At 44.8% G+C, this 26,644-nt stretch overlaps 1 protein-coding gene across 4 annotated transcripts in view; it reads left to right on the forward strand.

Annotated features, from left to right (window-relative positions):
* PAFAH2 (platelet activating factor acetylhydrolase 2) overlaps positions 1–21,341 on the forward strand; it is a 35,901-nt gene extending 14,560 nt beyond the window's left edge. For 3 of the 4 annotated variants that reach the window (XM_056795507.1, XM_056795508.1, XM_007491338.3), the window contains exons 2-11: positions 1,023–1,135; positions 2,279–2,432; positions 2,936–3,032; positions 4,754–4,822; positions 5,033–5,174; positions 8,899–9,012; positions 12,605–12,696; positions 13,426–13,596; positions 14,156–14,310; positions 19,149–21,341. In XM_056795507.1, coding sequence (XP_056651485.1) covers positions 1,046–1,135; positions 2,279–2,432; positions 2,936–3,032; positions 4,754–4,822; positions 5,033–5,174; positions 8,899–9,012; positions 12,605–12,696; positions 13,426–13,596; positions 14,156–14,310; positions 19,149–19,243 — 1,179 coding nt within the window. In that variant the 5' untranslated portion in view covers positions 1,023–1,045 and the 3' untranslated portion in view covers positions 19,244–21,341. The remainder of the gene's footprint in view (positions 1–1,022; positions 1,136–2,278; positions 2,433–2,935; positions 3,033–4,753; positions 4,823–5,032; positions 5,175–8,898; positions 9,013–12,604; positions 12,697–13,425; positions 13,597–14,155; positions 14,311–19,148) is intronic. The other variant, XM_056795509.1, reaches the window with a different exon arrangement.
* Positions 21,342–26,644: the final 5,303 nt, after the last annotated feature.

Consider the following 26,644-nt stretch of genomic DNA (forward strand, 5'->3'; position numbering starts at 1 on the left):
TTTCAACAGTCATTTGCCAGAGGGGAGGACTTAAACCAAGATCTTCAGAACTAGTGTTCTCTCCTTTATACCATACTGCCCCTCCCTTGGCACATGTAGGTGCTTAAGGAACTTGTTGGAATGAATGCTTGGTAGCTAAATGATGCAATGGGCAAGTCATGTAGCCACTGTTTGCCTCAGTTTTCTCAGCTGTAAATGGGGAGAATAATAGCACCTCCCACCTCCTGTGGTTGTGAGGATTAAATGAGACAATTTTTGTAAAGCACTTTGCAAACCTTAATTGTTGTTGTTGAGTTACTTGAGTCCAACTCTTTGTAACCCCTTTGGAGATTTTCTTGTCAAAGATGCTTGAATAGTTTGCCATTTCCTTTTTTTTTAACTGTACTTTCTATCTTAAAATTGATACAAATATTGGTTCCAAGACAGAGGAGCAGTGAAGGTTAGGCAATTGAGGTTAAATGACTTGCCCAGAGTCATACAGCTAGGTAGTGTCTGAGGCCAGATTTAGAATCAGATCCTCCTGACTCCAGACCTGTCATTCTAACCACTGAGCTTCCTAGCTGCCTCACCATATCCTTCTCCAGCTCACTTTTTACAGACGAAGCAACTGAGACAAACAGCATTAAGTATGATTTGTCCAGGGCCACTTTATTAATAATAATAACAACTAGAATTTATATAGTGAAAACCTTAAAGAACTATATAAATAATAATAATAATTCTGCTTTATAGTTATCTGGAATAATGCTGAATAAACATATAATGGATACTTAGTAAATTCAGTATAATGTAGTGAAAAATTATCATTTTAAGGAATGCAGGTTTCTAGTCCTTCTCTCTGTGGCCCTTGTCTGAGCTATTCTGTCTGACCCAGCATTGCCCAAGTCTCAAAGTCTGACTAGTGGGTAGTAGGAGTGATCAACAGGAAACCCATAGAGGAAGCCAGTGGCAGAATGTTCCCTGCACCCCGCTCTGGTCTTCTGTCCTAGCCATCAGGCTCAGTTCCTGTGTTGTTCTCCTAGGTCTGACCAGGCCGTCGCACACCATGGGAGTCAGCCCTTCTCTGGGGCTCCCACCCGTAGCTGGCCCCCATCCTGTAGGCTGTGGAGATGTGATGGAGGGCCAAACTCGCCAGGTATGTTGTGTTGCCTCAATACTTCATCTCTCCCTTCCTCTGACTGCTGAAAAACTCCTTTTTCTCCATTTCTCCCAACACTTCATGTGATGACAATTTACTTCTAATTTCCAAAATGTGAAACTGAAGTTATTCGGGTGATAGAGGCCTAAGGATCTCTATAAGTGGAAATTTTATGTCCTTTGGACTTCATCTCCCAGAATTCCTTCCTCAGCCCAAAATTCCTTTTCCCTTTCTGTTTACGTGCATTCTTGTGTTGTATATAAGTTTTTGAAACTCCTCCTACTCTCTCTTTTTTTTCCCATGTGTGTGGCTGGGTAAGCTCGCTCTTGACTCTAACCTGTTAGTTTTATTTTGCTTCAAGTTAAATATGAATAAATCTTATTAAATATAATACTTGGAGTATTGGATATTAATTTTAAAATCTACAGATCAATCTTCTTAGATTCTTCCCCTTTCTTTTGTGTTAGAAACATCCTTAAAGAAAGTTAATGGTTGGTTTCCTTGAACAGGCTCAGAAAGAGTTGGAAAGGCCTCTAGAGTTCAGGCACCAGGGAGTTTCAGGTCCATTAACCTTTGTGGGGAGCAGGGGAAGGGGGGGGAACAGGTACCCTAATGAGAAAGTTCTCTGATCTCAGCTTTAGCTACTTCTAGGCATGAAGGAGGAACAGATTGATTGTGGGTTAGGCTACATAGTCCATCTGTCTGAATTGGCCCCTTTGAGGTTGGGGTTGACATACTGTGGCTCCCCATTTCTGCAGAGGGGAAGAAATCCTTCCTGCATCTCTTGGTACAATTCCCTCCACTGTCATGTCCTCCACCCCCTCCGCCCTCCCTGTGTCTGGCATTCTCTTCTTCTTGCTTTCTTCTGTTTTCTGTCTCTCTCATTTCCACTTCTTTTTCTCTCACTCTGATTTCTCCCTTACCATGGGCACAGTTGCTGCTAGCTCTGCTGTCTATTGCTATGTAAGATAAATCTGTTGCTTTCTTCTTGTGATTGGCCAGCAAAAGCCACATCCTTGTAACCTGCTAGTTCTGCCTTGTGTACACTGGGCCACATTCTTCATATTGCTAGGACTTAGGCTCTAGGGAGTCAGGGAGGTGGCCTGCCCTGAGCAGCCATTACCTTCTTATCTTCAACAGGGGAGCTTCTTCCGCCTCTTCTACCCCTGCCAAGAACCAGAGGGGGAAGTCGAGCAGCCCCTGTGGATCCCCCGATATGAATACTGTGTTGGCCTGGCTGACTTTCTACGCATCAATAAACGCTGGGGGGGAATGCTATTCAATGTAGCTATGGGTAAGGGTAGAACTGACCTACTGCTTCTTTCCCTTCTCTGCTCCTGGAGAAGGCCCTAAAGAGGCAGGATAACTTTTGAAGTGAAAGGAACAGAGTCTGCAAAGCAAGGTGGGATTGGATTATCCCAGGGATCATTGCTCACAAGGATGGGGTTGGATCCACTGCTTTTTTACAGTGAGCTACCAAGGTAGCTGACATGTTCTGCTCCCCTATTTTCCCTTCCCAAGTAACATTATCTATCCCTAGAAGTCCTGCCCTCTAGAAATGTAATAACCTGGGTATTTTCTCAGCAACACTCCACCCCTCCTTCCCCATCCTCAACCCTGCCTTTTTAGATTGCTCTCCTTCTTATACTAGACTCACCCTCCCCAAGAGACAGTAAGATAGTGATGGTACAGGCCATTAGCACCCTGCTGGCTGGGAGGTGTGTGTGTGTGGGGGGGTGATTGCTCCCACCCATGTTTATTCAATCCCCAAAGCTCCATTTACTGTGTCTCTTCTAGGATCCTGCCGTCTACCCATCAGCTGGAATGGCCACTTTAAACCGCAGCGCTCTGGGTATCCACTGATCATCTTCTCTCATGGCTTGGGAGCCTTCAGGTGAGAGCCCTTCTTGGTTTCTACCACCTCTTGCCCTAGATATTAGCTGTCAAAGGGCAGTGGCCAAATATAGAGACAGGAGTTTCTATCCATTGGCTATCTTAACCTGTTACTATCCAAATTGGCTAACATTCCATCATAATCTGTAGTTTACAAAGCACTTTGCTCATAACCTCATAAGGCAGGTACTGCTGTGTAAATATCATTATTCCCATTTATAGATGAGGAAAAATAAGTAGTACAGAGGCTCAAAGTCTCATCTCTTGATTGCACATCCAGTGCCCTGGTCAACTATTACACTAAGATTCCCCTTCTACTCAAGTTCCTTCTCCGTGAAGCCTTTCTGGAGTGACCAGCTCAGATACCTTCCCCTCCAATGTATCAGTATTCACTGAGATATATAGGAAATTTGCCTCCAAGGATGTGAGATGATGTGGAGAAATCTCAGATGTACTTATCAGGCCATATGGTTGGTACCCTTTGTTTTCATGGAAGGAAATGGCCAGAAATTGCCAATTGATAAGCCAATCATGATTCCTAATGAGATTCTTTAAATCTTCCAAACCTTGGTGTGCCTTATAGCCTGATAAATACGGTGTGTTGGTCTCTCTGAATCTTGTGAATTTTCTCCCTTTGTTTTTGTTCATTGACAGATATCGATCTAGTGCTAATCGCAGCTAATGCTTTAGTATCTCATCATTCTGGGTATTCCTTCCTCTGCTCTAGGCCAAGCCCTGCTTCCCCTTTCTTGATAAGTCTTAGTGAGTTGCTGTGCTCAAAAAATTCATCTCTGGTCTTCTAGGGATGAGTTGGGTTCTCAGATGACAAAACATACTATAGATCAGTATCTGTGAAGCCATTCCAGCAGGGTAGGTTACACACTGTGCCACAGGAAGGCATTGGAAGAGAACTGTGGTTCTCCAGGTCCTCCTGACTCCAGGCCTGGCTCTATCCACTGATCCACCTAGCTGCCCCACCACAAACATTTATTAAGCACTAACTATATGCCCCACACTGTGTTAAGTGCTGCAAATACAAATATAAGCAAAAAGAAAGACAGTTCCTGTCCTCAAGGAGCTTAATTATAATGAGGGAAGACAACACACCAAAGCAGAGGGAATGGAGGAGAGTGAAGGATATGGCTCCCCTGGGGCCCTCCTCAAAGCAGAAGTTCCAGGGAAACCTCACTGATGGGAAAAGGTCTCTAGAGGTGGAAAGAATAGCCAGGTGGCATGAAATCCAGAGAATGTGAAGCAAGAGAGAAGAGAAGCCTTTCCTTTTCAGAGAACCTAGAGAGGGGCCCATTTTCACAAGGTCCCTGCCCTTGAGGAGTTCACAGACCAATAGAAGATCCAGGATAGACCTTTTGACCAGGATATTGTTGAGGGGATTCCTGGGGAGGTTGATGGAACTCTGAGACAAAGTCCCCACTCTTAAGATGCTAATATTCTGTTATCAGCAAACAAAACAATGTCAAAATGCCAAGGAGGAAAGGAAAAGGTCTGATACTATGATGGTGAATTCCTCATAGCTTCCTGAAGAAGGTGATCTTGAGCAGGAATTTAAATGGGACAAAAGGGATAGGTATTACAAGCCCGAAGAGGGAGCCTGGAAGCAAAAGACCCCACAGAAGTCATCCTCAGAATCAACATTCAGGGCTGTTTCTGGGACAGGGAGGTCTATCTTCTGATCAGCCTGTCTGTCCCTTCCTGTGTCCATAGGACATTGTACTCTGCCTTTTGCATGGAGCTGGCTTCCCGTGGCTTCGTGGTGGCTGTACCAGAACACAGGTGAGGGACAGTCCCTGAGGGGGAGAGGTGGCAGCTTTGAAAACTGCCCTCTAGCTTTCTTCTCCAGCCAAGACCTTAGGAGGAGCCAGGAAAAAGTATGGGCCAAAGTCCAGTCCCTATCAAGAACTGCAGGAGCGGGGGGAGAGTGGGGCTGAAGAGTGCCTTCTGTCTTCCCCTCACCTTCCCCCAGACAGCCCTATGTCTTTCAAGGGACCATTCTGCCTCGGCCACTTACTTCTACAAGCATACAGAGGGGGATAGCTGCCCCCAAACTGAGTCCCTGGAAGAAGAGTGGATCACCTACAGGAGAGTAGAGGAAGGGGAGAAGGAATTCCGGATTCGTAACCCCCAGGTGAGTTTGTGCTGGTGAAGGCCTGACTCCCCCTCACCCACCCAGATGTTCTATTCCAAGGAGTCTGAGGTGGCCCCTCAGAATTGTGGAGAAGACCAGCAACAAAAAGACTTTGGGGAGCCTTGATTAGAAACCTCATCCTTGTGGTTTTCTCTTCAATCTCATTTCTCCAGGACTTGCATATTCTCCGAGCTCTCACCTCACAGTAAACCTGTGAGATAGTGCAAGTATTATTATCCTTCTTTTACAAGGAGAGGAAGCTGAAGCTCACAGGGGAAGTATCCTGCCCCACATCACATAACTGGGAAGTGACCGAGTTAGGATTTGAACCCAATTTGAACTTGGGCCTGTAACCCCAGGTGGAGGGCCTTTTCCTTTTACCCTTCCCAACTACAGTCAGTCAGCCACACAAATGGGAGGCCCAGAGAATCCCCAGCAATAATTAATCTGAAAACCATAAACACTTGACTTGCCAACACACATTTTACCTTTCTCTTTACATTTTTTTAAGTCCTTATTTTCTGCCTTAGAATCGATACTAAGTATTGGTTCCAAAACAGAAGAGTGATGGGGGCTAGGCAATGGGGGTTAAATGACTTGCCCAGGGTCACACAGGTAGGAAATAAGTGAGACCGTATTTGAACCCAGGACCACCTGTTTCTGGGCCTGGCTCTCCATTCAGTGAGCCATCTAGCTGCCCTTTCCTTGTTATATTTTGCTCAAGTTTACAGCCAAATGGGTTTGCATTCCCAAAGCATGCAAAGTGATCCTTCCTGGCTGGTAAGAATTGTCTCCTCATGGACATAATTGAGAGTTGGCCCAGACCAGGGTGTAGCATTCTTTAGGGAGAAGAATCGTGACACAGAATAAACAAATTTGAAATCACTGTATCAGTATAGTACATGCACACACATTGCACACACCTAACACTTGCAAATATGGGCATTTTAACACACATACAAAATACATAACCCACATGTACACACACATCATATACTTGTATGTGCATACATGTATCGAGTGTACTTATACATGTGCACACATGCACACATCTACATATGCATATATATTTTTCTTCAATTTAAAGTTGTTATTTTCTCTTCAACTGATGCCAAAGTTATTTTTAGTCACCTTCATCTGTACTGGTTTATACATTTTAACACATTCATTTATATAAGCAAAAAATAACAAATAATTGTCCTTGGTCCTCAGAAGACTTTTGGTGATGGAGCCTGGATCCAGGGACCGTGAGCAGCTCCTACAGTCTGTGACCTTCTGCCTCTCACATCCATCCCCTCTTCTCCAGGCTCATTTCAGCTATCCTAGCTCAGACCGTAATAGAACCTGAAAAATTACATAACAGAAAAGCATACTTTATCTGAAATACAGACTAAAATGGAGCCTCCTTATCTGGGCATCTTCTGTGCAACTGGCCCAGCCTGTAACTTACCCACTGTCACCACTTTGTCCTCCTGCCTGGCAGGCCTGGAGGTTTCCAAGTGAAGTAAAAGGAATGGAGACAGAAGAAAGGCAGGAAGAGTCAAATGGGGAAACCCAGTAGTAGCAAACCCAGGAGCCAATGAAGGGGTGTCATTCACTCAGTCAACAAGCATTTATTAATACTTAAAGTCTTACATGTAAAACCCAGTGGAATTGTGTGTCGGATATGGGAGGGGGTTGGAGGAAGGGAAGGGAAAGAACACTATTTTTGTAATCCTGAAAAAATGCTCTAAATTAATCAATTAAATACAATTAAAAAGAAAAAAGAAAAGCAATGTAAAGCTACCCACTCTGATAAAATAAAACTATAATATCATAAAAAAAAATTAAAGTCTTAAGGGCAGCTCAGTGGCTCAGGAGATAGAGAGCCAGGCCTGGAGACATAGGAAGTCACTTCCTAGTTGTGTGACCCTGGGCAAGTTACTTAACCCCTATTGCCTAGCCCTTACCACTCTTCCACCTTGGAACAAATACAGATTCTAAGATAGAAGGTAAGAGTTAAAAAAAAATACATAACATCTTCCAACTCCGGTGCGAAGTGCTAGGAATGCAGTGACAAGAAATGAAATATTTCTTGCCCTCAAAAGTGTTCATTTAAATATGTGCAACAACAACAACAACAAAAACCTGTTAGGGCACCTGAAGAAAAGGATCTGTGATGGTTTGGGGGGAGGCGGGTGAATTGTTAAACTCCACTTTCCTCAAACCACACATTCATTTTTAGTACTGAAGGACCTTCCTTGTATGTTAAGAAGCTTATCTTAGAATGTCTTCTCTTCCTCTCCTTTCCTGTCAAATTCCTGCCCGTTCTCTAGTGGGTACTCAGTTCCCCTTGGTGTTAAAGCAAATAATACCTCCATGATGGCGTACTCTGCCTAAATGCCCTCCCCATGGAGGGCAGCCCAGCAGTCGAATCCTGAGGGCCAAAGCCCAGGCCTGTTCCAGCATGAGAGGGGGTGGAGATGGGAGGCCGTCTGTGCTCAGAGACCTGCCAAGTTTCTTTGCTCAGGCACGTATGCAGATAAAACATGTTGCCAGTTAGAATATGGCAAATGTATTTGATTCTACCTCTTCAACATTTCTCACATCAGACTTTTTCTCTTTACTCCCTCCCATTGCCCTCATTTAGGCCTTATTCCCTCTTGCCTACTGTTGCAGAAGCCTCCTCATTGTTCCCCCTGCTTCCATTCCTACCCTTTTTGGTCCACTTCTACACAGAGTTAAGTGACTTGCCCAGAGTCACACAGCTGAGAAGTGCCTAAGGCCAATCAAACAACCAAATAATGTATGACCCCATCCTTCCTCTGCTCCAGGACCTTCAGAAGGCAGTTCATAGGCTCTAGGCAAAATATAAATGCAGGCCTACAATTTCTGCCCCTTGTACCTTTTTTTACTTTGTAATTGATTCCTCCTCCTGACATTTAAGTCCTGTCACAACTTGGCTACCACCTTATCTTTAGATCTGCTTCTTCTGACCCTGGTCAGAGCCTAAAGAGACTAGTGGTTGTCTAAGCTCTCCATCTCTGTGCTTCCACCTCATGAACGAACTTCTTTCTCCCCTTCATCTCGGAATCCTTGACTTTCTTCAAGGCCTCCAGTTGCCTGGGAAGTCTCCAGCTTTGTGAAATCGTCTCTGATTATCCCACTTTGTGTTGTCTCTCCCTCAGTTTATCTTCTACGCTGCTTATTTCTGTGCGTTTTGTATCCCCTGGCAGAATGTAAGCTTCTCCCCAAGAGCAGGAACATGAGAGACATCCTGACTCAAAGGTGTCAAACTCCCAGTAGGAATAGGGCCACCAAACCCCCACATAAGGATCCCTGTAGGCCACATACTGATTCAGAAAAACTCCCCAGTAGATCTCAGGCTCTTCCTGGGCCCTGTGTGACCTTTCCTCCAAATAGATATGTCTTTGGGTAATACCGATAACTAACATGTCCAGAGCCCTTAACAGTTTATGAGTCCAACAACCCTTAAGATAGAAAAGATGAGGAAGCAGACGCTGAGGGAAGCAAAAATACTTAGGGAATAAAATCAGAACCAGGAATTCCTGCCTTTAATTCCCAGACGATGGCTCTGGACTCCACTGACTATACTATTCATACACAATGCCCCAGGGTCTGAGGGAGCCTTGGTTTTCTCAGGCTTCTGAGAATCAAGCCAATTACTTCAGTATGGGGAGAAACATTATATGATGGGCCTCACCATGGAGAATGTTCATTGCAGGTGCATCAGCGAGCCAATGAATGTGTTCGGGTGTTAAGGATCCTACAGGGCATTACCACGGGCCAGAATATCTCCAACATCCTACCTGGCGGGTTGGATCTGAGGACCCTGAAGGTACACTGGCTTTCCATTTGCACCAGGGCTGGTTCCCATCCTGGAGAGTATGTTTGGTCTTAGGGTCCTTTCTGCCTATTCCTCTTAAAGTCACTGGCCTGAACTCCTTTAAAAAGACATGTCTTGGGGGCAGCTGGGTAGCTCAGTGGATTGAGAGCCGGGCCTAGAGACAGGAGGTCCTGGGTTCAAATCTGGCCTCAGATACTTCCCAGCTGTGTGACTCTGGGCAAGTCACTTGACTCCCATTGCCTAGCCCTTACCACTCTTCTGCCTTGGAGCCAATACACAGTATTGATTCTAAGATGGAAAGTCAGGGTTTTAAAAAATAAATAAATAAAAAGACATGTCTTGTCAAGACAACAAGCATTTATTAAGCACCTACCATGTGCTAGGTACTGTGAAAAGCAAGGCCTAGAATCTCAGAGCTGGAAGAAACTAGAGATATCTAGTACAACTGGGACTGGAATGGGCCCCTTTTTTGGAGAGCGCTAATTAAAATTTGATTCGAAACTTGATTCCTTAGCAATTCAGCAAACATTTACTAAACACCATATGAATGCAGAGAATTGTGCTTAGTAGTGCTGGGTAGGTTCAGAGTTTAAATATGATACAGGCCAAGTTTTCAGGGAGCTCCTGGCCTATTAGAAAGATAAGGCACAGACAACCATAGTATTACATGTTAAGTGTAACGTAGGGGACAGATGAACTGCAGATTAAGGACCTTTGAGGGAAATGGTAATACCTCAGTCCCCTAGAACCTTTGCTTCTGGCTTAGTTGAGGACTTCTCCCCATTCTCTAGAGGCAGAGGTGGGAGGAAAGAAGAGAGGCAGGGGTGTCTGTGTGTCTATGTGTTTGTGTCTGTGCATGGAGGAGGAGTGTGTGTTGGGGGCAGAGCTTGTCAAAGGTTTGGGCCTTTGGATGGGCTTTAAAGGATATGTATGAATCAGTAGGTGATAAGGGGAAGGACATCGGGAATGTAGGGAGGAGGCAGCTCAGTAGATAGAGAGCCAGGCCTAGAGACAGAATCCTGGGTCCAAATCTGGCCTCAGATTCTGCCTACCTGTGTGATCTTGGGCAAGTCATATAACCCCCATTGCCTAGTCCTTTCCACTCTTCTGCCTTGGAACTGATGCTTCGTCTCAAATCCAAGACAGAAGATAAGGGTTTTTTAAAAAAATAAAACTTAAAAAATTAGGAAACCTAGGGAGTAGCATGAGCAAAGGTGGGAAAGTGGAGAGAAGGGAATGGGCATTTAGAGAGCACCTGCTGTGTGCCAGGCTCAGTACTGAGCATTTATATAATCTTGTGCAAGGCATGTTCACTGAGCAGAGTAACAGTCTAATCTGGCTGAAAGGTATGGTACCCAAAAAGAGTTAATGTGGGTCAGCTCAGAAAAGTAGAGGGAGACTAGACCATCAAGACCCAGAGTACTAGACTAACCCAAGGGAAGTGGGGAGCCTCAAAGGTCTTTGAGCAAGGAAGGGCTTTGACTAGGTTATCCAAGTACCATGAAGGTTGGATTGGAGAAAGTAGAGGCAGGGAGATATTTCAGTATTGTATGTAGGTGGTCATGAGGGCCTGTACCAAGGTGATGGCAGAAGAAATCGATTATGGAGTTGAGGTAAGAGGCAGATGTCAGAGAGCATTATGGAAGTAAATTTCACAACTGACTGAGTATAAGAAATGAGGGATAGAGAAGAGGCAACCATGACGTAAAGCTTCTGAACATGGAAGGCTGATGAGTAACCAAAAATAGAATAAACTTGTTTTAGACATGCTGAGTTTGAGATACTGGTGGAACATCCAAATAGAGATAGTCTGTCAATCTCAGAAGAAAACTCAAGCTCGACCTAAAGGTTTGGGAGTCATTTGCGTAGACATGATAGTTGAAGTTGTAAGAATGTATGCCATAGTGCCGAGAGAAGAGAAGGATGGATTGTGCAGAAATCTGGGAAGGGGCCACTTTCCAGAGGGTCAAGAAGAAGATAAGTAAATAGAAGAGGTGTGCTTAAAGAGGTAGAGGGACAACTGAGTGTGGCACTTCTGAAGCCAAAGGAGTAGTCAGAAGGAATAATCGTGTACCATGGAGTGGTCTAGGAGGATAGGAACTCAAAAACAAATTACTGTTGGATTTTATCATTAATGATACTAATTAATAATCTTTGAGTAAAATGGGAATGGACACCAGATTGTAAGGAGTTGAGGAGAAAGTGGGTGGTGAGGGAGTAGAGGTGTTGGGTATAAATAACTATTTCAAGAAATAAGACATTGAAGAGAAAGAAAAAGATAGGAGAATAGATAGATGAGGTAAAGGGTCAAGGGATGGAAAGACAAGGTATATGTCCACAAATGGGAAGGATCCAGTGGAAGAATGCTTAATGGTACATAATAAAGGGAATTACTGATGAAGCAAAGTCTTAGAGAAGGTAAGCAAGAATGTATAAGGAGAGAAGTAGAGGAATTCATTTTAGGTGGAAATACCTTTTTTATTATCAGGAGGGGAAGGAAGAGAGTGAATGGGTGATATTGATAAATTTTGAGAAATTAAAGAGAGGATTTTTAAGGATGTTAGATAACCCTAATTTCTCTTCATAAATTAGAAGTCTGGTCATGTGCCTCAAGACTCTTAAGTATGAGAAAAAGGGCTATAGCTAGAGATTTAAGGAAGAGAGAAAGGTTTGGAGTGAAGCTGTGCCAAGAATGAAATAGGAAAGTAGAATTTTCAGGACCTCCTTGTAATAATCTGCTTCTTTATTACTTCCCTCTGTTGTCCCAAGTCTTCCCTTCTAGATCTAGTAGGACCAGTGTCATCCCTCTACCTTATGCTGCCCATAGAGATAATCTCTCAATGTAAGGAAAACTTAATAACAATTAGAATTGCCTAAAAGTAAAATGAACAGTTTTAGGAAACAGTGATTTCTCCATCACTGGAAATCCTCCTACAGAGCCTGCATGACAGATGTCTGAGATTTTGGTGAGATTTCTGGGTCATTAGGTGAGTTGAGTTTATGGGATGGGTTGGGAGACCAACTTGACTTCTTCTTACCAGCCAGCCACAGTCCTACAAGACAAGTAGAAACAGAAGAGCCCAGGCCATTCCCAGTTTTATTCATGTGCCAATCACCCCACACCATCCCCCAGCCCTGCCTGGGAAGAGGTCCAGACAAAAGAAGACATTTCTACCCTGTGGGGAAACTGATGAACTCATGCTTCCTGCCCTGGAGGAACTCTAGTCTGATGAAGAAGACACTAAGTCTCCAAGGAGTTCTTCATATAAGTATCAAGAAGGCTTTGAGCCTCTGCCCTCCACTGGTCAGAAGTTTCAAACTCCTGTGGAGAAGTAGAATGGGCATTCTTTGGAGAATTAGTAAGTGATATCCTCATCACTGAAGAATAAGTGGGAGTGCAGTATTGTCACTTGGGAATGTAATGAAGGTGATTACTGTTCAGGTATAGGTTGCACTGGATGCTTGTTGAAATACCTTCCCACTTCTGTGCCTATGACCAACACTGCCTCCTCTCGTATTTCTTCTTCCCAAATACTTGGAGAAGAAGGAACACAAATGCTAAGGCATTTCTTCCTGTTCTTAGGGCAGCATCGACCTAAGTAGGGTGGCTGTGATGGGACACTCATTTGGAGGGGCAACAGCCATTCTAGCCCTGACCAAGGATCCTCAGTTTCGGTGAGTTTATCATTTTTTTAACCCTTCTCTTTCCCCTTAGAATCATAGTAGGTATTGGTTCCAAGGTAGAGGAGTGGTAAGGCCTAGGCAATGGGAGTTAAGTGACTTGCCCAGGGTCACACAGTCAGGAAGGGTCAAAGGAGAGATCTAAACTTAGGACCTCCCATCTCTAGGCCTAGCTGTCAATCCACTGAGCAACCCAGCTTCCCCCTATGATGAGTTTATCATTGATACCATAAGCTCTGTCAGGGAAGGCCTGGAACTAGGGCCTAGAAAGGCCCATAGTAGAAATTAGAGAACTGAATTCTGTAAGACATTCTTAGGAGTTCTGGATCATCTCTTCTTCTTAGACCTCTTTTATCTCCTCCTTTCCTTTTGAGATGGAGGACTTTCTTTGGTTAGCCTTCCTTGGTTCTTGGTGGCTTGGAGATGCCATTGCATGTAGCATGTGACTTAGTCCTCAAGCTATGTTGAGCATACTCTGTGTGACAGATCCAGAGGAAAGGGCCCTTTGGGTCTTACCTTCAAGGAACTTACATTCTGGTAGGGAAGTTTGGAGTGAATTGAACATAGTGACCCAACTATAGTTGGGTGCAGGTGCTTCTCATTCCCTTTATATAGAGCATCCACTCTTCTAATCTGTAAAAAGCAAGTCCTACAACTGCTATCTTATAGCTCTGGATTCCAGAACAGCTAGCTACCATTTCCAGACATGTGCTCTCATTCTAGATGTGCAATAGCTTTGGATGCCTGGATGTTTCCCTTGGAACACAACTTCTACCCCAAGGCCCAAGGCCCTGTATTCTTCATCAACACTGAGAACTTTCAGACAGCTGAGAGCATCAGCCGAATGAAGAAAATCTGTGCCTGTCACAACCAAACCAAGATCATAACCATCCTGTGAGTGTCTCTCTGTAGAATGTCAAGTCATTCTACCTATTCTCAAACCAGCTCTCTGGGTCCTTCCTTTTCCTGGGATTTCCCAGAAAGTGTTTGGATCCATCTCCTAATGGAATGAACCATCTGGGAATCCCCTGGAACACTTAAGTTTTATACAAAATTCTGTATTGGACCTTGAATGGTTTGACAGAAAGAATATTGGACTAGGATTTGAGTTTTAGACCCAGCTATACAGAAGTCAACTTTGGACTAGATGTTAAAAGAACAGAATGACTTCATTCTTGAGCAATGATATCAAATTCAATTAGAAATGGATTCTGCTATCTATTGATTTAGAAAAGTACAACTTTATGTTATATTTTTATTTATTTTGTTAAACATTTCCCAATTATATTTTAATCTGGTTCTACTTTTAGCCTGCCAAATTTAATAATACCTCCATTCTAAAACTCCTCCAGATCTAATGGTCTATTCCCTATGGATTCCAGCCCCAAACTTCTGTAATTCTGTGACATATATCATTTCTCTAAAGCAGTTGTTTGTTTTTCTTCCCTTTTAGTGGTTCTGTTCACCAGAGTCAAAGTGATTTCACATTTGTGACTGGAAATCTGCTTGGTAAACTCTTCTCTACCCAAACCCGAGGGAAGCTGGACCCATACAAGGGTCAGGAGATTGTGGTACAGGCCATGCTGGCATTCCTACAGAAACACCTTGGTAAGGGAATTGTGAAAGGGCTGCAAGAGGGATAGGGAGTTGCTTCTGGAGGAGTGATGAGGGGCACCTGGAGGGCCAAAGTACTTGGTACAGTACAGTAGAGTAGGTACTGATCTAGGTTGAAAGCGCTCGGAAAGCAGAGATTTTTTGCAAAAAGGAAAATATGATTAGAAGCTAAATGAATTTGTAGAAAGAATGTGAAACTAAAAGTTAGGTTTCCTAGGCTCAAGCCTCACCTCTTCCACTGACATGCTTTGTGACACTGGGCAAACCACTTTACTACCCTGGGCCTTGCCCACTGTCTCACCATGGGGTGGAGCTCATCCTGGGGTTCCTTTAGGCCATTCTAACAGAACAAAAACTTCATTGGGTCCCACCACATTGAAAAGACTAGATCATGTGCTTCAGTCCTCTGAGGGCCACTTGGCTTGGAGCAGAAGCTCATTAATCACCAGCAGGTTGCTCACCAGGTGATGACTTCTTTTAGCCCCAACATCTTATGATGTTCCATAAGGCATTGTGGGATGGCATGCAGTTTGTGTTGGCATAGGGAGAATCCATGTCAAGGAATTATGAGTCTTTTTTTTTCTTTTAAAAATTTGATAATCTTTTCACTTTAAACTAAACACACATGTGCATGTACATATGCACGTGCTGTGCACACACACACAGAACCCTACCTTTTAACAAAGAAGTATAGTCACACAAAAATCGCCTGTTGGCCATGTCTGCAAAATGTATGCTTCATTCTGCACATGTAGTCTACCACCTCTCTGCCATGATGTGTTTCACCAGTGACTAGAGAGCTCTGGAGCCCCTTCACTCTCCTTTTCCCTCACATTACTGTGGCCCCTATGGGCTTGTTCGTCTGGTTCTGTATTGTTTCATATATAAGTTCCTAAATTTCTCCAGATTCCTGGCATTTTTTTGTTTCCTAAGGCACAATATTACATTTTTTTTAAGTCCTTATCGTCTGTCTTAGAATCAATACAAGTATTGCAATTGGGATTGTGACTTGCCCAAGGTCACACAACTAGGAAATGTTTGAGGTCAGATTTGAACCCAGGACCTCCCAACTCTAAGACTTGCCCTCTATCCACTAAGCCATCTAACTGCCCCACAGTAATGCACTCTTACATTCATATGCTGTCATTTATTCAACCACTTCCCAATCAATGGGCACTCAACTTTCCACACAGTTCTTGGTTATTACAAAAATACTACCATAATTATTGTTGTATATGAGACCTTTCTCGCTGACTTTGACTCTTTTGCAGTGGTTTTCAACTTTTCTAATGCCGTGACCCCGCAATACAGTTCCTCATGTTGCGGTGACCCCAAACCAAAAAATTATTTTGGTGGCTACTTCAAAACTGTAATTTTGCTACAGTTATGATTTGGAATGTAAATACCTGATATGCATTATGTATTCTCATTGCTACAAATCAAACATAATTTAAACATAGTGATTAATCACAAAAACAATATTTAATTATATGTTGAGAAATATTAATCCAGCAGGAGGCAGCCTGAGTGCTGGGGCAGGAGGTAAGTCCTGCCTGGGGAGGGGGTCCACAGACGTTGCCTTCTTCTTCCTGTCGTCTCCCTCCAGCTCGAGCTGAGGCTTCACTTTGCTGAGGTTACTTGGCTCCATTATCTGCTCCAGGAGTTATCTGCTCTAGGACTCGTTCTTAACCCCTCCAGAGCCAGCGCCCCAGTGCTCTCTCTGGGTCTCTATTTGAGTCCAGTCTCCAGGCAAAAGGGTAAAGCCATCGCCCCTCATAGGGGGAGGGCTGCTGATAGGTAACTAATATTAGTACAATGTGCGGGCAGCAGGGTCCCCGTTCTTTCCGAGATCTTGCTGTAAAGTAGCGCGATTTCTCAGCAGCTAAAGCCATCAGAAATATGTATTTTCTGATGGCTTTAGGCGACCCCTGTGTTTTGATTGTTCAACCCCCGCCGGGGTCTCAACCCACAGGTTGAGAACCACTGCTCTATTGGGTTATAAGTCTAATGGTAGTATCAGCTGGGTCAAAGGGTAAATGTGGTTTAATCACTTGTTTCTTCTCATTGAAATTATGGTTGTAGGGGGCAGCTGGATGACTCAGTGGATTGAGAGACAGGCCCAGAGATGGGTGGTCCTGGGTTCAAATGTGACCTCAGACACTTCCTAGCTGTGTGACCCTGGGAAGTCACTTAATCCCCATTGTCTAGCCCTTACCACTCTTCTGCTTTGGAACCAATACACAATTATAAATTCTAAGATGGAAGGTAAGGGTTTATATTTTTTAAAAAAGAAAGAAATTTTGGTTGTATGGAAGAAAAAGTAAAGCGTATTCTAGGTTATTAGGCGAGAGAGTGTGCCTAGTACTTGTAGAAAAACAGGCTCAGAGAGCAAGTCCTTTGGCCTCTGGGAGAGGGATGTGATCTTTCAAGTTTCATGCCCCACCCTGAACTCCAGGACCTTCATTCCTGAAGGTGGCCTCCTCATATAGTGGCGTTTGTTGATTGAGCTTTTTTCTCCAGCTTCTTGTCGTATAAGTTGGCCTTGAGGGTATTTATCCTGTCCTCCATCCCTCAGCTTAGGAGCTCCCTAAGAGCAGGGGCTGCCTTTTCCATCAGGCAAGGGTATGCAAGATGGTCTTCCAGAGAAGTCAAGATCTCTCCTGCTTTCTTTAGTGCCTAAGGAGCACTAGACTGGGGCCACTGATATACTAGAATCCCAATATTCTATTCAATTTCTTCCTTTCTTTTTAAAAAACTTACCTTCTCTACTAATAACAACTCTTAAGACAAAAGGGCAAAGGCTAAGCAATTGGGGTTAAGTGACTTACCCAGGGTCATACAGCTAGGATGAGTCTGAGGCCAGATTTAAACCCAGGATCTCCAGACTCCAGGCTGGCACTGTATCCACTGTGCTACATCACTGCCCCTCAATTTCTTTTTCTTCTAACAGTGGTTTTGTATTGCTGATTCACATTCCACTTGTAGCCCTGTGTTGTACTAGCAAGTACATCAGTCTTAAGAGCCAAAAGACCTGTTTTCCAATCTTTTCTCTGATACCAGCTGTGCGATCCTGGACAGGCAGTTTTGTCTGTCCAGGCCTTAGTTTTCTCTTATGAAATGGGCATAATAATATTAACATTCCAATGCATCTGCCACATATACAGGATTGTTATGAGGAAAACCCTTTCTAAACCCTGCAGTTCTATATAAATGTGAATAATAGTAATAATACATTATTTATATAATTATATCGATAAGTTATGATATGTGAGTAGTACATGCTCTATATAACATAGATGAATATTTGCGTAACATTATCATCTAGCCCATCACATGTCATAACATCATTGTATTACGATTGATCATCGTCATCTTCTTTGGCCTTTATACAAAGCAGGCATCCCTGCCTTGCTTTAATGTGAACCTTCTCCTTCCTTTAATGACCCGCTCTGATAAGATAGTCGGACCAAAATGTTTAGTCAGAAAGCCAGAAAGCTAGAGTCTAGGGACACACACACACACACACACACACACACACACACACACCCCTCCCTTTGTTTATCTTTCCTCCAGCAGCAGAACCGTCCCTTGTCACAGAGTCTAGGTATGGCAGACACTTCACAGTCTTGAATAGAGAACACTAGAGAGCACTTTACCAATGTCGGCTGTGATTGTTACACTGGTCAGGGAGCCTCATGACGCCCCCTCTGATGAGGGCCAGGCTGCCCTTCTGTGCACTGTTTCTCTTGGTTTCCAGCAAACTGCTTCTCCCTCTTGCCGAAAACACATTGCAGTCAGTAAGCATTTGTTAAAAGGCTCCTGTGTGCCCAGCTTTGTGCTAATCACTGAAACCCACTTTCCTCCCCTCCAGCTGTCCGAGGTCACCTCTCGGAGCTGAGAGTCACCTTCTGCTGACTGACCTCGAGGAAGGGGCTCCCTTCCCTCCTGCAGTTCAGTAAACATTTATCGGACAACGGCTCTGGGCAGAGTCCTGGGTTGGCCCTGAGTTTAGATAAAGTTCAATCTCTCCTGGGGTGTAGCAGAAGGATAAAATAGATCCCTGCAGTGTGAGGAGGAAGACATTCAGGGTGAACAGTGAGGTGAACATGAGAGGAAAGAGAAGGGCGTGGGCAGCCTGTTGGGACAGAAAGAAGTCCAAGTCTGAGTTCAAATCCCAGCCCTGCCACTTATCTGTGTGGCCCTGAGTGACTCATCTGATCTCTGGGCCTCAGGCTCATCCTTAAGACAAGGAGGTTGAACTCAATGGTCTCTAAGCACCTTCCCAACTCGGAGTCTTTCCATCTGGGGTCCTAGGAAAGGTCACTGCTGACAGTCAGGATCAGGGAAGTTTCCACAAAGAGGATTCCTGCCCTCAAGGAGCTTACAGTTACTAGGGAAGACATGGCGGGTCCACAAAAAGCAGAGTACAAATGAACATGATAGGGGCGGGACAGAAGATTCTTTGTTAGGTGTAAGGAAGGTCATTTCAGGCTGGGAGAGGGCAATGAGGGGATGATTAAGGGAAGCTTCCTTGAAGAAGTCGCATTTAAAAAGGGTCTTTAAATCAGATTCAAAGAGCTGGCAGAGATGGAGACAGGGCAGAGAGGGGGAGGAGGAGCATTCCATGAACAGGAAATGATGGTGTGAGGAAAGAAATTGTGGCTTCCCCAGAGGAGAGTAAGCAGTAGTTCATTTGGACTGAAATGTTAATAAAAGATAAGGCTGGAACGCTAGAGGGAAGTGAGATGGTGGGGGTCCTGAACAATGAATGGTCTTTACTACATCCCCCAGCATGGCATTGATCTTTGACCTGTTCCCTTCCCACTCCACAGAGCTGAACGAAGATTACAATCAGTGGGACAGCCTCCTCGAAGGTGTTGGACCATCTGTGGCCCCCGGGGCCCCACACCATCTGAGCAGTCTATAGAGACGTTGACCATCTGGTGAACGGAGACTTGAGCCAAATTTCTCTTTCCATTTGGGTAGGGTTAGCCCAAACTGCCAAATTCATGGGGCATCCCTAGCCTTTTGTTAGAAAGCTTCCAATAGGACAGTTCTCAACAAAAATAGATAATCATGCTGCTGATTGAAGGGACTGGGCACTTTGATTTTTGATTTGATTTAAAACTCAAACCTAAAACTTGGAGATCCCGAAGAGCTGGGCAATGGACAGATGTGAAATCCAGGAGCCTGATACCTTGAGGGCAGATGGAACAGTTGGGTGGAATGGAGATGGGCAAGGGACCTAGAGCTTATTCTCTAGCCACCCTCTCTACTCACCTGCTAGAGTGACTTCTGTAGTGAAATGGGTGATCTCAGGTTGGGCAGAGTTCACACTGATTTGTAGCTCCTGTCTGGAGAGGACTTAGAACGAGATTTAGAGCTTGTCTGGTCTGTCCTTCTACCCCATGCAAGAATTCCTCCTACAGCCTTCTTAATATAAGACTTTCTAAACTCTGCTTGAATGTTTCCAAAGATGGAGCACTCACTGCTCCCGAAAGTGGACTATTCCATTTTTAGACGACTCATTTTTCAGAAAGCTTTTCCTGATGTTAAGCTGTAATGTTCCTCTTTGTAACTTACTCTCATTCATCCTATTTCTGTCCTCTGGAGCCCCCAGTATGGGTATAGTATAAGGTATAATCTTTCTTATTCTGTGTCTCTTCTCCAGAATTTGCTCTAGGCTAGTTTACTGAGATAACTATCCAAAGGCCTCTCCCATAGTCCCTGAGTATTCTGCCATGGTACCTGTGACCCAAGAAAACTTAATGGGGAGCACAATCACTGTATTCAAATCTGACATTCCTTCCTGTATTTGAGAAGACTGTTTTCTCTGACCACAGGCAACATTGCAAACGTGAATTTGGGGACTTTGAGGGATCAGCTAGTTCATTCTCCTTGTCTTTGGAAAGAACTATCTTAATAAACAAACTAAGACAATTTTTTAAAAATCCTTACTTTTGGTCCTAGTAACAATTCTAAAATAGAAGGGCAAGGTCTAGGCAATTGAGGTTAGTGACTTACTCATGGTCACATAGCTAGGAGGTATATGAAGTCAGATTTGAACCTGGTTCTTCCCGATTCCAGACCTGGAGCTCTATCCACAGTGCCACCTAGCTGTCCCTCTAAGACAGTTTCTCATGGGCTCTGCCCTGACTGCCCCTAGAGATGGAAACTGATATCTTCTCTAGGCAGCAGCTTTCATAGGGATTCTTATCCCTTCTCCTTAACCCTTGAAATCCTGCCTCAGACACTTACTAGCCTTGTGACATTGAGCCAGTTATTTCATGTCCCTCGGCTTTAGTTTCTCATCTGTAAAGTGAAGGTGTTGGACTCCATAACCTCTGAGGTCCCTTTAAATTCTAAATCTATGATCTGTGACCCTAAGATACGATCAGAGCACTTTAATTTCTGAACTGTGAGCTCCTTAAGGAGATAGATCATGCTTCATCTGCACATGTTAGAACAGGATCAGGCACATAGTTCCTTGACAATACTTGCTGAAGGAATGGACCTTGGGTCACACTGTTCCTGGGGGGACAGAGAAAGGAATTTGAGGTCTGGGTATTTGGTGTTTTCGATGCTTTGGGGTTTCTCTAGGCCTTTGCCAGTAACAGCCTCAGCTGGAAATCAACAGGAGGAGGGTGAACCCAGGACAAGAACAATAATAGTCTTATTATGCACCCCCTTGTACCAGCCACTGTTAACAGAGGCCAGTTGGTTCCCTTGGCTCTCTAGAGGAGCGTGGGTACCAACCTGTGTTATTAGATTTAGGGGATGCTGGGCCTTACTGGAATGACATTGAGGTGCCATCTTGCCCGCAAGTATCTTTGGTCTCTGTCTTAAGACTATGAAGAAACTTGGAAGCAGAGATTCCATTTTTCTACTGTGGTCATACCTTTCTTTGGTGTTATTGATGGAAAATCATACTGAGATGAATACTCATGCATTTGACAAATTATATATATTGTAATATTCTTTTTCCGATCTGCATTAAATCAAGATGGGAAGCCATCTGGACCTGATTTTACCTTCTGTCTTCCTTTCTTCTCTTCCATACTCCAGAAAAGGAGGCCGAGTCCTCCCCACCCCCTCTCCATGAATTCAACTTGAAGCTATATTTACTCTCATCAGTTCCCAACCGAAAAGGAAGGATGGGGCGGGGACTGTCTCTGAGGCAAAGGCAGAACCTGACCTCTGGGCCTTTCCAACAGGTGTTTATTCCGAGGGCAGAATAGGAAACAGCTGGTGGTCCAAACATTACAGACCTTCCTGGTGGGTCCCTTAATTTGGGGGAAGCTGTGGCAGAGCCTGGCTTCTCTGGGGCCAAGCCCTGGGACCTGGGAGAAGCATATGCTCAGGGATTAAGTTCTCCAAGATATTCTGAGAGATTTCTTCTGATGGAAATATTATGTGTGGAACACAGCACTTGAAGTGCCCAGTTGTAGTGAGAGCCATATGCTTGGATCAGAGCTATCTTTCGGGCTTGGTAGCAAGAGGTGCCTTAGTCAGGGATTACCTAATGGTGGGGGGCATATGGTCTATGTTCCCCCCTCTCCCAAATATTGTGAGCAGAAGCATGGTCTAGTAGAAGAAATCAGAAGATTTAGGTTCAAATTCCAGTTCTGCCACCTACTAGAAGCCACTTGGCCTTCTCTTGGCCTCAGTTTTTCTTTCTGCAAAATGGAAATAAGAACATTCAAGCTTTCTACCTCCTAGTTTGTGATGGGCCTTGGAAACATTATAGCACTATAGAAATGTGCATTTTAGTTACAGATGATACAAAATCATTGAAAGAGTTGAGATGGGGAGAGGGACAACTGGAAACCCAATTCACCTTATCCTCTCATGCACAAGAACGTATGCCCTTGGTTCTGTGGTAACATTTTGTTAGCCCAGCATTGTTAGGGAATGAGCTGTGTGGGGAAAGAATGAATTTTCCAGAGAACCGAAGCCTAGCCGATGATTTTTTTTCAATTTACATCATTTTTATGGAAACCTTTCTACAACATATCATATGCCTTCTTTACTAGTTTATGTCATGACTTCAAACAAATCTTTCCATTACATCAGTGAGGCTAAGCCCCCACTGATAGATTATCACAGCTCCTTCCTTCCCAGGCTTTAGGAGTTACCACGGCCCAGAAAGGTGATTCCCTGGAGGGGAGCCTCTCCCTACCTAGACTGACCTTAAAGAGCAGGCAACGGGCCCACACTGGGAACCTTCCTAGCTTGGTGGGATCTCTCAGGACTTGATCACCACGAATCCATGGTGACCTCCGTGTCCTGATGAGGCACTGGGAAAATAGAATGGGGTTACGGAATATATGTATTGGCTTCTCTTCCCCTTGAGTAAATGAATGAATGAATCCTAATGTGATTTTAGGCTCCATTAATGGAACTCTAGTGTGGATGACACAGCCTTGCTGAGTACTTACTGCCTCAGTTAGGAGACCCTTCTGAGGTACAAAGATCACAGGCCTTAGAATCCCAAGACCTGGCTTCAGCCTTCCAGGAGAAACCCCAATTTCCTCATTTGTACAGCCAACTTCCCAGGGTGATGGGAAGGAGAGGACATTATCGCCCATAAATAACTCTAGAAATGGGAGCTATTGGTCTATTGTATTCAGATTCTGGGCAACACATTTCGGGCTTGAGCTCAAGCTCATGACACAGCAGAACTATCATTCAAAGAGAGTTTGGAGAAATTAGATTTGGAATCAGAGGGCCAGGGTTGAAATTCTGACTCTGCTGTCCAGAAGGAAGAGGCAGTTAAGTGGCTCAGTGGATAGAGTGATGGGCCTGGAGTCAAGAAGTCTCATCTCTTGTGAGTTCAGATGCAGCCTCAGACGTTTCTGAGCAAGTCACTTAACCCTGCTTGCCTCAGTTTCCTCATCTGCAAAATGGGCTGGAGAAGGAAACATAAGAACCCCAAATGGGGTCATGAAGAGTAGACACAGCTGAAACTCAACAACAAACCATAAAAAGAGTTCTTTTTCAGGTATGAGTTGACCCAGGTGGCTTCTGAGGTCCCTTGTAATGCTGAAATGATGGGATTGAGGGTCTGAGTTTCACTATTATCTCTACCATTTACCACTTGTGTTAGTTTTGGGAAATGGCTCAACTTCTCTGGACCTGTTTTCTCATCTGCAAAACAAGGGGACTGGACTGAATAACTTCTAAGGTTTCTTCTAGATCCAAATTCAGGCCCTTTAACAAAGAGTTGGCCTGGAACTGAACACAAGGAATTCAGTCAAATCCAGAGGTCAGGTCAGAGTATCCAGCCCTGGGGATCCAGATGAAACAATGAGTTCCAAAACCCTATAGAAGCAGAAAGTGCTTTTATAAATGGGAAGCGGCATTACTGTGATTGTGTCATACCATTGAGCCCCATCCACCTCTGCCTCTATCTGACATCATCCAGCAGAGGCAAGTGCCAGGTCCCTGTGGACACCAGGCATCACCTGCTCCCCGGGCCCAGGGGCTCAGAAGAGACTGCTAGACTTCCTGCTGTTTCTGTAAGGACCCTTTGGATGATGAAAGGGTGGGAAAGTAAAACCTCAGCGGATTCTGCATTTACAGTTTGGAGGGACCTTAAAGGACCTTCCGGGCCTTCATTTTATGGTTGAGGAAACTGATCCCCAAAGAGGGTAAACCACTTGTACATACCTGAAAGCCTCCTCCCTACCATGGTCCCAAACGGGTAGTCAATCTTTGCCTGACGGCTACTAATGGGCAGAAACCTACTTCTCTCCAAGAGAGCCAATCAATCCCCTTTTCCCAGACTCCAAGCATCAGGAAAGGCAGAGCGGAGGAGGTTTGAGGTCTTTGAAGAGTAATATGAAAGGCAGCCAGGTGACTCAGTAGATAGAGAACCAGGCCTGGAGACGGGAGGTCCTGGGTTCAAATATGACCTCAGGGGGCAGCTGGATGGCTCAGTGGATTGAGAGTCAGGCGCAGAGATAGGAGGTCCTGGGTTCAAATATGACCTCAGACACTTCCTAGCTGTGTGACCCTGAGCAAGTCACTTAATCCCAGTTGTGTAGCCCTTAAGTTTCTTCTGCCTTGGAACTGACCCTTAGTATCGACTCTAAGAAAATAAGTGTGGTGTTGTTTTTTAATAGGCCATAGGGTTAAGTGACTTGCCCTCTCATTTCCCCTTTTGTCCAGCTCTGAGAAAGTCATGTGAGAGGCCACAATGCAATTTCCAAGTCTCTAAAATAATATTCCAAATTTTTTCAAAGTAGACATTATGTATTCAGGAAAAATTCATCAGACGGTCCATGGCTGGTGAATGATTCCCCCTTCTCAAACTAGCCCCTGACTATTAACATTTGTGAGGAATCCTCAATATATGGGTCTGGAACAGATCTGGGCATGCTCTGTTGGCCCAGCTTCACCCTCCTCCGGACTTTGCTCTTCTTCCATGATGTAGCCTCCCTGCCGCCCTCTCCCACAGGGTCCCTGCTATTCCCAGACTGCTTCTTCTAGGACCAGAGGGGCCATTCTTCCTCCCACTGTTTGTCCACGTGATTCCCCATGAATCCCCCCAAATACCTTGACCCAACCCCTTGCTGACGCCATGGAGATGGGCCATCCAGTGGCTGGTGGGCCCACTAGTCACCTGATCCCTGTTCCTGTCTCAGGACAGCCGCACCCATTCAGGACTGATGATAAAAATAAAACCTCAGGATCTGTGACTGGGGTAGGCGTTCGCACCACCCACACAATTCACAACCCCTCTACAACTTGGTAGATGCTACTTTGAGAATTGTAGTAAAAAGAACAATCATCACCCAGCAGTTATTCTAGTGATGTACCTGTGTGAGCCCAGACTAGTCCTCAGAGGAGAGACATAGAGCAGGCTGGTCCTGGACCTGCCCCCACTGGCTAGGGGCCGCCCAAGGGAGCGCCCCAGGGCTATAGCCTTCAAGATCCCCAGGACACATAAGCCAATGGAATATTATTTTAAGACTTGGAAATTGCTTTGTGCCCTCTCCTTGTGATAACCTCCTTGGAGGTTATCAAGGGGCTGTCTTCTTCTCTACTTCACAAATGGAGAAATGAAGGCCGGGAAGGCTAGGGGGTTATGTACCGAGGTCTTCTGTACTGGATCGAGTGCCATCGCAGAACTTAGGCCTCAGATGTCGTCCTGTTCAATTTGTAGCTAAACAAGATTCTCCTCACACCTTCCAACCCTCCCTCAAAGGGACAGGGAGCTCATTTCCCCTTTTGGCCAGCTCTGAGCATCACAAAGTTTTTCCTGACTTTGGACTAGAATCTGCCTTTCTGCAGCTTTCCCACCAAATGCTCCGACTTCTGCCCTCTGGGGCCCAAGCAGAACAAATCGAATATCTCTCCTACAAAACCTTCCTATTCTTGTAGACAGCTTCTTCTTTCCTCACTCCTCTGCCATGATCAAATTATTTCTTTTCTGGCTCAAACGTCCCCATATTCTTCAGCCCATCACCCAATCATCTTACGGCACGATCTCCACCATCTCAATGCTCTCCTCTCCAACACTCCCCTCATACACACGTATACACCCCATATCCGGGTTGTGAAAAGATGGATGGAGGCACGTATGGCCAGAGTCCCTTCCTCAGTGACTTAAGAAAGTCTGGGCTCCTCTCTTCTCCCCATTCTCTTCCTGATTGGCTAAGAGCAGCTCCGAGGCATTCTGGGAGCTGCTGTAGCCTGTCCTGGTTTGGACTAGATGGGGCTAAAGACCAGAAAGAAAGGAAAGTGGGCCTCCTTCCTCCAGGCCAGACTGGCAGAGGCTTGGATGGAATGGCTGCCAGCTCACTTCACCTTCCAGCCTTGCAGTTTGACAGGGATGAGGAGAGGGAGGGGAAGGGATAAGAATGGATGGAAGTGGCTGCCTCGGGCCCTGGGTGTGTGACCCTGACCCCCTTGGGTGGCCTCAGAGGGTAGTGCCCAGTGAGTTTGCCAATCCCTAAGCACAAATGAAGATCTCAGCCACAGGCAGTGCCCCAGGGGAGGCAGTCATCCCTTTAGACAATCTGCCTTCCATGGGCAGAGCCCTGTCTCTGGAGCGGAAAGTATAAGGAATCATGATCAGCCCATAAGATTCAGAGCTGGTTGGAGCCTTAGAGATCATTAAGACCAAACCTCTCGTTTTATGGCTAAAAAGACAGAGGCTTGGGAGGGAGGAAGGCATTAGGTTACAAAGCATTTTGCATGCATTTCCTCACTGGAACTCACAGCAAGTACACAAGGTAGGTCTAATAAATATTATTCCCAGCGGCTAAAGACCCAAAGAGAAGTGACTTCAAAGTTGACCAGCTAGTAAGTAGAAAGGCTGAAT

Source organism: Monodelphis domestica, chromosome 4, assembly GCF_027887165.1.
Source record: "Monodelphis domestica isolate mMonDom1 chromosome 4, mMonDom1.pri, whole genome shotgun sequence".
NCBI lineage: Eukaryota > Metazoa > Chordata > Mammalia > Didelphimorphia > Didelphidae > Monodelphis > Monodelphis domestica.